This window comes from Peromyscus californicus, unplaced genomic scaffold (assembly GCF_007827085.1).
Source record: "Peromyscus californicus insignis strain IS unplaced genomic scaffold, ASM782708v3 Scaffold_5__1_contigs__length_169319896, whole genome shotgun sequence".
Taxonomy (NCBI): Eukaryota; Metazoa; Chordata; class Mammalia; order Rodentia; family Cricetidae; genus Peromyscus; species Peromyscus californicus.
This window is the reverse complement of record NW_026294573.1, coordinates 25,176,229-25,186,565: the sequence shown is the minus strand read 5'-3', so window position 1 is coordinate 25,186,565 and position 10,337 is coordinate 25,176,229. Positions and strand designations below refer to the sequence as shown.

Here is a 10,337-nt window from a genome sequence, read left to right as displayed (position 1 = left end):
AAAGCGCTTTTTTTTTTTTTTTTTTTTTTTTTTTTGGTTTTTTCGAGACAGGGTTTCTCTGTGTAGCTTTGCGCCTGTCCTGGAACTCACTCGGTAGCCCAGGCTGGCCTCGAACTCACAGAGATCCACCTGGCTCTGCCTCCCGAGTGCTGGGATTAAAGGCGTGCGCCACCACCGCCCGGCCTTTTTTTTTTTTTTTTAAATGGCCCAGGCTTGATAGCACATACCTTTAATCCCAGCAGAGGATCTCTGGGAATTTGAGGCTAACCTGGTCTACATAATGAGTTCTAGGATATCAATGCTATAGAGAGACCCTGTCTTAAAAAAACCAAACCAGAAAATGCTTTGGGTTTGATTTGCAGCTTTAATTTCTATTGAGGGATTCTCTGGGGATGAAATATGCAAAGCTAGCTATTCACAAGGCTGGGTGGTGCCAGATTTCATTAGTCTCGGAATGCTGCGTTCTCTCAGTCTTATCTAAGACAGATAAGTAGTGTTGATGAAGATGAGGCCAAGAGCGTCGGTCTGAAAAGCAGCTCCAAAACTGACCGTAACAGGATGACTGAGGGTATTGCTTCTTAACCGTTGCCTTACTCAGGCACATTGGTCAGCTTTAGGTGGAGCTGTCCGTCAAAAGGATGCAGAGGAGAGCTGGAGAGATGCCTCAGAGGTTGAAAGTGCTTGCTGTTCTAGAGCACGCAGCAGCCTGTCACTCCAGCTCCCAGAGATCCAACACACTCTTGCGGCCTCCACAAGCATCCAGGTGCTAAAGTAATAATTAAAACAAGATTGAAAGCCGGGCAGTGGTGGCACTCGGGAGGCAGAGGCCAGACGGATCTCTGAGTTTGAGGCCAGCCTGGTCTACAGAGCAAGTTCCAGGACAGCCACGGCTACAAAGAAACCCTGTCTTGAAAAACCAGAATTAGCCAGGCGGTGGTGGTGCACGCCTTTAATCCCAGCACTCGGGAGGCAGAGGCAGGCGGATCTTTGTGAGTTCGAGGCCAGCCTGGTCTACAGAGCAAGATCCAGGAAAGGCACAAAACTACACAGAGAAACCCTGTCTCGAAAAACCAAAAAAAAAAAAAAAAAATTAATTAATTAAAAAATTAAAAGCAGCTGGGTGGTGGCGGCGACTGCCTTTAATCCCAGCACTCGGGAGGCAGAGCCAGGCGGATCCCTATGAGTTCAAGGCCAGCCTGGGCTACAAGAGTGAGCTCCAGGAAAGGTGCAAAGCTACACAGAGAAACCCTGTCTCTGGAAACACACCCCCGCGCAAAAAAAATCAAGTAAATAAAATTTAAAAAATAAATATATAAAAATTAAAAGCAAAAGAAAAACTCCATAGTATGCAGAACTAGTTAACCTTTATTATGGCAGACTGCCAGTCTTAGGTCTGATTTTGCTAAGTTGTACACTCTTACTAAACTGATCTCAAGTCAGTGTATAGGCAAGCCCTGGCTGCCTCAGGGTTTTTTTTGTTTTGTTGTTTTTTTTTAAATGGGTCCCTTCGCTTAACATGATCTATTGAGACTCAATTGTGAAAATAATACCATAAATGGAATACCATGAAAGCAGAATCAGATTCAGAGTAAGGAGCACTTGAGAGGTTGTTTCCACACCGCGTCAGGGCCTGGTGAAGGTTCACTGGGCAGAGGCTGCAGGCACCAGCCTGACTATTGGAGTTCAGTCTCCACAGCAGGTAACAGAGGAAAGACAGCTCCCACTGATTGTCCTCTGACTTCCACGTGTGTCCCATGGTGCTCATGTACCACCCCCACCACCATCACCATCACCTCTACCACCACCACAATCACCACCACCACCACTACCCCAAGCATACAGTACAGTAAATGTTAAAATAAATAAATAAATAAATAAATATATAGATATATATATAATATATATCTATATATTATATATAGATACATATCAGGGCTGGAGAAATGATGACTCAGAGGTTAAGAGCACTTGCGTTTTTCCAGAGGACCTGAATTCAGATTCCAGCATCCCATGTTGCCTGGCTTACAAACATGTAATTCCAGCTTCAGTAGATTTGATGTCCTCTTCTGGTCTCTTGGCATCCCTATACACCTATGTAAAGAATTTTTTTTTTGTTTTGTTTTTTTTGAGACAGTCTCCATGTGGCCCTGGCTGTCCTGGAACTCAAGCGATCCACCTGCCTCTGCCTCCCAGGTGCAGGGATTAAAAGCATGCACCATCACCAGCAGCTTTTTGGTTTTTTTGTTTGTTTACAATTTCTTTAACTTTAAAAAAGTCCTAAAACCATGCCAGGCTAGCACAATGAGCATTTCATAACTCCAGCACTCAAGAGACTGAGACAGGAGGATTATGAGTTTGAGGCCAATTTGGGCTTTGAAGCAAGACCCCCTCCTCCCTCCTCCCACCCCCCAGCCCTCTTTCAAAGCCACCCCGCATCCCCACATCCCCCAAATCGAAGTCTCCCATGGGGAGTCAGCAGAGCCCAGCACACTGAGCCTAGGCAGGTCCAAGCCCCTTCCCACTGCACCAAGGCTGTGCAAGGTGTCACACCACAGGCACCGGGTTCCAGAAGCCTGCCCATAGACCAGGGACAGATCCCAATCCCCCTGCCTGAGTGCCCCCCAAACAGTTCTCCAGTTTATCTTTTTAAGGAGAAGAACAGAATTATATTTACAGATCTTCACAAACTCCCTTGAATTTAGCAACATGTGCTTCCTGGTTTTATTTATTATTTATGTGTGTGGTGCATGTGGTGTGGAGGTGTGTGGAGGTGTGTGGAGGCCAGGGCAGGATGTCCACAGTCTTCCTTAGCCATTCCCTGCCTTGTTGCCTTGAGCCTTGGTCTCAGTGAACCGGAAACAGCATTTTAGCATGGCTGACTAGCCCGTAAGCTCTCAGTACCACCTGTATTCACCCACCCTCATGCTTGGCTTTTGCACATGAGTTCTAGGAATTCAAACTCAGGTCCTTGTGCTTGCAGGGCAAGTACTCTTACTGAGCCATAGTTTGTGTGTGTACTTGCGTTTACAAGTGCATACATATGCATATATGCACAAGCATGGGGAAGCCAGAGGCCAATGCCAGATGTCTCCTCTACCATTCTCTACCTTGGTTCCTGAGACAGGGCTTCTTCACTGAGCCCGGAACTCACTTCTAGGATCTCTTCATTCCCATGTGCCCAATGAACACGGGTTACAGATGGCACTAGCCATGTATGGATTTCTACATGGGTTCTGAGGACCAAATTCATGTCCTTATGCCTGCATGGCAAGCGTGCTTCTTTTGAACCATCCCTCCATCCTCTCTACTTAATCCACCCCCAACAATATTAGCTCATAAGAGTCATTTTTTTAGCAAGATTTATTTTTATATGCATGGGTTTTTTGCATTTATATACACACCACATACTGCAGTGCCCAGGAACACCAGATGAAAAGTTGGGGGCCTCTGAACTGGGGTTACGCGTCCAGGTCCTCTGAAAGACACCCAGTGCTCTTGTGTTGTGCTCTCCAGCCACTCAAGAGTAATATTAATTTAATGACAAAAAACACCAGCTATGAACTATTTCAGGCATTTTACGTTAGCTTTCAATCATAATCTTGAACTATTTAAGATAATAAAATTGTGTTATAAATTATTTCAGACTTGAAAAAAATTTAGGGTTTTTCTGTGTAGCCCTGGCTGTCCTTGAACTCTCTGTAGACCAGGAAAAATAATTTCTTTTTAACTTTAATTTTATGTTTTGCCTGTATGTATGTTTGTACACCACTTGAATGCCTGGTGCCCATAGAAGTCAGAAGTAGGTGTTAGATTCCCTGGAATGGAGTTCCAGATGGTTGTGAGCTACCATGTAGGTGCTGGAATTGAACATGCGTCCTCTGAAGAGCAGCCAATGTTCTTAACTGCTGAGGCATCTCTCCAAGACCCTAGACTTGAAATTTTTTTTTTTTTTTTTTTTGGTTTTTCGAGACAGGGTTTCTCTGTGTAGCTTTGCGCCTTTTCCTGGAACTCACTTGGTAGCCCAGGCTGGCCTCGAACTCACAGAGATCCGCCTGGCTCTGCCTCCCGAGTGCTGGGATTAAAGGCGTGCGCCACCACCGCCCGGCTAGACTTGAAATTTTTAATAGATTTGCTGGGTCCCGCAGTTAGATAGCCAGACACCCGAATTCAGTCTTATCTGGTTCCCTGGGAGATTCAGTATTATAACCTATGTGCTTTTAAAATATGCTAACATTTTGTAGGCAGGTTTATTGGCAAGTGACAGTAGGGGGTCCTGCCACCAAGCCTGATGACCTGAATTCCATCTCACATGGTAAGAAAGAACCAACTCCCACAAATTTTCTTCTGGCTTCCACACATGCTCTGGCACATGCACACCTTCTCCCCCAAACAAAATGAATAAATAAAAATAAATAAAAAAGATTCTTAAATTTTGTGATAGATTTATTTAAAATATTTTACTCAAAAAAAGTTTGCTAAATAGATTTTTTTTCCAATATTTAAAGAAAATGGCATCTGTGTAATAACAGAAAGGGTAACTGATCATCCATCATGCCAATACAAGCAAGGTCTTCCCAATGCAGCAACATATTTCAGGGCAACACAGTTCAGAATGGATACAGTGGCCTATTCAGAAAGCATGCAAGTTACATCAGGTCACTTCTAAGCCAGCAGGAGAAATCCATTAACCGGGCTCTGCCCATGGAGAGACACAGGATGTCCGTGTAAACGGCAGTGAGCTACCTAATGTTGGGTTTGATCTCCTTTTCTTCCTCTTCCTCACTATCTTCAACTTGTTTTATGACCAGATCGGCAGACCCGTCCTCCACAATCTCCACATAGGATCTATTTTCTTCCTCACTCAGATGCCACCGGGGATCCTTGTCTCCATCAGTGGGGGACATGGAATGTTGCTCAGCTTCCAGATCCACAGGGAGGCTGTCGATGCCCACTTCAGCAAGGCACTCGTTACACAGTCTGTAGCGCCTGGTTCCTTCCTGCACCACTTGTCCTGTGAGGTCAGTCACGTGGCGTTTGCATTTCCGGCAGATTAGTTTGCATGCCTGGTGGATCTGTGTAGAGATTTAAGAAGTGATTAAAATGGCCGGGCGGTGGTGGCGCACGCCTTTAATCCCAGCACTCAGGAGGCAGAGCCAGGCGGATCTCTGTGAGTTCGAGGTCAGCCTGGTCTACAGAGCGAGATCCAGGAAAGGCGCAAAGCTACACAGAGAAACCCTGTCTCGAAAAACCAAAAAAAAAAAAAAAAAAAGAAGTGATTAAAATGAATTTTCACAAGTGGGTCAATTTGCTAATTTAGGGACCAGTTCATACACTTGCGATGTTCAAAACTATGCATTAAATTCAAGTTAACTCTAATTATCAGAAAAGATCCCAAGTGTTAGTGACAAATGTACACCATGGATATATCACATATCAGCTTCCTCTAAATAACGGCTGTAATGGTTTCCTTATTACTATTGAATACTTAATAATTCCACACATCCATTAACCTAAGAGTATTTTGACATACAAGGTAAGGAGGGGATTCCTTCCCAGTGTAAAAGTTGCAAACACGATGTGCAAACACCGTTCTAAGGACTTTAAAGAACTTTTGTTGTTGTTTGTTTGTTTTTTGTTTTTCAAGATGGAATTTCTCTGTGTAGCCCTGGCAGTCCTGGAACTCACTCTGTAGACCAGGCTGGCCTCGAACTCAGAGATCCTCCTGCCTCTGCTTCCCAAGTGCTGGAATTAAAGGCACGTGTCACCACTGCCCAGCTAAAGAACTATTGTTGTTGTTATTATTATTGTGTGTATAAAGGGGGGGGGGGCATTTGCATGCCAGGGTGAACATATGGAAATCAGAGAACAATTTTGTCAAGCCAGCTCTCTCCTTTCTCCTCAGTGTGGGATCTGGAGATTGAACTCAGGTGACCAGGGTTTGTGAAGCATGCGCCTCTAACTGCTGAGCCACCTCCCTGGCCCTGTTCTAAGGATTCTTTATATAGTTTAACTTAGTTAGAGATCAAACAAACAAACAAACAAAAAACCCAAAATCTACGTGATGTATTTTTTTTTTAACTAGAGGAAGAAAAATATAATTCATAATAAAAGTTTATCAACATTTTTGCAATGATCCCTGGTTATTTTTGTTAATAAAAGATTGTCTAGGAAGTGGACCACACTGGGGTTAGAAGGCTCAGTCCTAATCCTGGTTCTGCAGCATCTCTGTCATCTATTAACCAAGAATCTCGGAGCAAATGTAAACATGAGAAACCAGTTTTCAAGCTGTCAGTCAAAATACTGAACAGAGAAGGGTGTTAGCCACAAAGGGGAACCTGATAACCTGAATGGAGACAGGTTTAAATGACCAACACCATAGGTCATTCACACATCAGACAGTGGTTATCCCTGCCTGCTTCTTTATCATTGATGGGGATGCTACTCACAGGGCTGAAAGTGAGGACCAAATGAATTAATGGTCATGAGATGCTTTGGTTAAAAAATGGATAGGCGTGGTGGCGCACACCTTTAGTCCCAGCACTTGTGAGGCAGAGGAACGTGGATCTCTGTGAGTTCGAGACCAGCCTGGCTTACTGTGGCGGCACTCCTGCTGAGCGGCACCTGGCCTGGCTCCAGAGAATGGCATCTAGCCCTAATCCATCTTTTGTTTAGCAGACACCTTTTGTTTCCACTGTTGCCTTCTGTGTGAATCCTGTGGGAATCTTCCCCAAGGATACAAAGGCCTATGCGAAACCCGAAATCCCAGGTACCTGACAAATCGAGGGATGTGCACTTGGCATTGTATCGTTGGGAGCTCCTTTCAGGTCGTTTTGAGCATATGGAAATTAACTGGCTAAACTGTACCGGAGAGAAATAAAATTGCCCTAGGTGAAGGGACAGTGCTTCAGTCCTTCGAGGCTGGATCCCCCTGCAGCCATGAAAAGCTAAATTCATTATTAAGATGCCTCAGAGTCTTCTTTCCACAGATCCCTGTGAACCCACACACCCGTGTTGTGACAATCAGTTACAGCCTACAGAGCAAGATCCAGGACAGTCAGGGATACACAGAGAAAACCTGTCTGAAAAAAGCAAAACAAAACAAAAACCCAAAAAGTTAAATGGGGGCTGAAGAAGTGGCTAAGTAGTTAAAAACACCGGCTGCTCTTCCAGAGGACCTGGGTTCAATTCTCAGCATCCACCTGGTGACTCACAACCATTTAAAAGTTCAGTTTCAGGGCTCAGCAGTTAAGAGCACTTGCTGTTCTTCCAAAGGACTTGAGTTCAATTCCCAGCACCCATATGGCAGCTCATAACTGTAAGTCCAGTTTCAGGGGATCTGACACATCACACAGACACACATGCAAGCAAAACACAAGTGCACATGAAATACAAACAAATAATTAAAAACAAAACACAAAAGAGCCTTTGATCCCAGCACTCTGGGAGGCAGAGCCAGGCCAGGCAGATCCCTGTGAGTTCGAGGCCAGCCTGGGCTACAGAGGGAGTTCCAGGAAGGGCGCTGAAACTACACAGAGAAACCCTGTCTCAACCCCCCCCCCCCCAAAAAAAAAAAAAAAACAGTTTCAGAAGACCTGGAACCTTCTCTGGCATCAGGGATAAGTATGTAATGCACTTACATATATGCAGACAAAACACTCATACATATAAAAATTTTAAAATAAATGCTTTAAAAAAATTTTTTAATGAGGATTGAAGATGCTGGCTCTGTGTTTAGGAACACATATTACTCCCTCAAAGGGCCCGAGTTCAGTTCCTAGCATCCACGTTGGGCAATTCACAATTGTTTGTATCTCCAACTCTAGGGAATCTGACTCCCTCTTCTGGTCTCCATGGGCACTGCACTCATGTGTACAGACACAGACACAGACAAAGACACACAAGAAAGGGGTGGAGTGTGTGTTAAAATAAGTTTTTAAAAATCTTTATTTATTATGTATACAGTATTCTGTCTGCATGTTTGTCTGTATGCCAGAAGAGGGTGCCAGATCTCATTATAGATGGCTGTGTGGTTGCTCAAAATTGAACTCAGGACCTCTGGAAGAGCAGCCAGTTCTCTTAACCCCTGAGCCATCTCTCCAGCCCCCTAAAAATAAGTTTTAAAGAATATGTATGTACACCTGGCCTTTATGTGGGTGGTTTGATTGGCACGGAGAGCACTTTACCTACTGAGGTATCTTGCCATTCCCACATTCACGCTTTCTCTGGAAACAATACCATTAACTAAATGGTTGCGGGGGGGGGGGGGGGGGGGGGGGGGGGGGGGGGGGGGGAATGGACAGCTGTATGATGCCTGATCAGATGCCCATAGATTCTTCCCCGGCGAAGGAGTGAGTGTGCAGAGGTGAGAGCACACTACCAACTCCCAGCAAAGTGATCAATGTGTGGGCACAATCAGTCCTCCAGTTAGTAAGTGTATCCTAGTGTCACACGTGAAATATGCAACATTGGCCTTGATAGGTTCTGGCCCAAAGTGTTTTATTTGAATCCATTAAGGATATAGATGAAACTTCAGCACATGGAAATTCAGGGTGGGTAAAGGAACAAGCTAAATAACACTATGTAGAAGCAAGGAAATTCAGAGGTAGGATATTTTGTAAAATAAATGGCTTAGTGTCTTCAACAATCCAGTGTTATGAGGCAGGAAGGTGTGTGTGGGGGGAAATTATGCTAGATTAAAAATACACTAATGGGATTTAGCAATGAGATAGACTTGACTCTGGCAAGACAAAACAGCTATAAGAAGTATTTGGCGGGGACTATGGGGAAATCAGAACTGAACTAAGTACTAGATAAAATTTTACTGCAGTGGAAAGGTAGGTATTCACTAAGGGACACAGGGGACAAAACCTCGTGTAAAAGAAATGCGTAGAAGAAAATTTTGGGAGCATATATAATAAATAGAAGTAAACTGACTAGAGGCATGCCCCTCTGTGCCCATCCTAAAAGGCTGTTATTGTTGTTGGTGTCTGCATGATATATGTGCATGAGTGCCATGGGAGGCATGTGGAGATCAGAGAAGAATTTTTGGTAGCTGGTATATTCAGGAATTAGAATACATTTTTGGTATATATTTTAATATAATATTTGTGTAGATAGAGAGACAGACAGATTTGTTTTTATTTACGTGCATGTGTGTGTGTTTGTATGAGCATATGCCATATGTGTGGGGATCCAGGAAGGCCAGAAGAAGGTATTGGATCTCTTGAGATGGAATTATAGATGGTTGTGGGCTGCCCAATCCTCTGTAAGAGTACTATGTACTTTTGTTTTTCCTTTGGGTTTTTCTTTTTTTTTTTTTTTTTTAAGATTTATTTATTTATTATGTATACAGCATGTATGACTACAGGCCAGAAGAGGGCACCAGATATCATTACAGATGGTTGTGAGCCACCATGTGGTTGCTGGGAATTGAACTCAGGACCTCTGGAAGAGCAGTCAGTGCTCTTAACCTCTGAGCCATCTCTCCAGCCCCTCCTTTGGGTTTTTCAAGACAGGATCTCTCTGTGTAGCCCTGGCTGTCCTGGAACTTGCTCTGTAGACCAGGCTGGCCTCAAACTCAGAGATCCACCTGCCTCTGCTGGGACTAAAAGCATACACTACCACACCCAGCTAGTAGCATGTACTCTTAACCACTGAGCCATCTCCTTTTAGTATTTAGTGTGTGTGTATACGTGTGTGAGGTGTGTGGAGGTCAGAAGACAACCTCCGGTGTGAGTTCTTCCTCTCTGTCTTGTTTGAGGCAGGGTCTCTCCTGTTAGCTGCTGTGCTGCAGCTGCCCCTAACACAGGTCCCAGGGGTCTGAAGTCATACGCTCCCACAGCAAGCACTTTTACCAACCCAGTCATTGCCCTGGATTTTTTTTTTTTTTTTTTTTTTTTGAGATAGGATCTTACACTGTAGCTCAGGCTGGCCTGGAATCTACTCTGTAGGCCAGGATGGTCTCCAACTCATGGTAATCCTCATGCCTTAGCCTCATGAGCACTTAGAGGCATGAGTTACACCCAATCCATGGTTATTCCTTGTTACAACCATGAGGCACTGAGCACTGACCAGCACTTTCCTGAGAGTCCCTGACTGGGATTCCCTCCTTCTTTCCCTCAGGGAGACGAGGGAGAAGCTGATCCAGACTAGAAAGAAGGTGCAGTGGAGACAGGTCAGACCCAGCCCCTGACAGAGGTCCAGCAGCTCTCAGTTATCAATAGCAGATGCTGAGTGTCTAGGTAAATGGTGATTCTGGCCTAAAACTCTGGTTACTCTTTGTCTCCCAGCAGGGAAGTATATAGCAAACCAGATGAGATTTGACACGAACTAAAATG

The 10,337-nt window shown here is 44.4% G+C and overlaps 1 protein-coding gene across 2 annotated transcripts in view; it reads right to left on the bottom strand.

The window, feature by feature from the left end:
* Nucleotides 1–43: 43 nt before the first annotated feature.
* The window catches only part of Zbtb8a (zinc finger and BTB domain containing 8A), a 40,910-nt gene continuing 30,616 nt past the window's right edge, over nucleotides 44–10,337 (bottom strand). For both annotated transcript variants that reach the window (XM_052717021.1, XM_052717020.1), the window contains one exon: nucleotides 44–5,072. In XM_052717021.1, coding sequence (XP_052572981.1) covers nucleotides 4,740–5,072 — 333 coding nt within the window. In that variant the 3' untranslated portion in view covers nucleotides 44–4,739. The remainder of the gene's footprint in view (nucleotides 5,073–10,337) is intronic.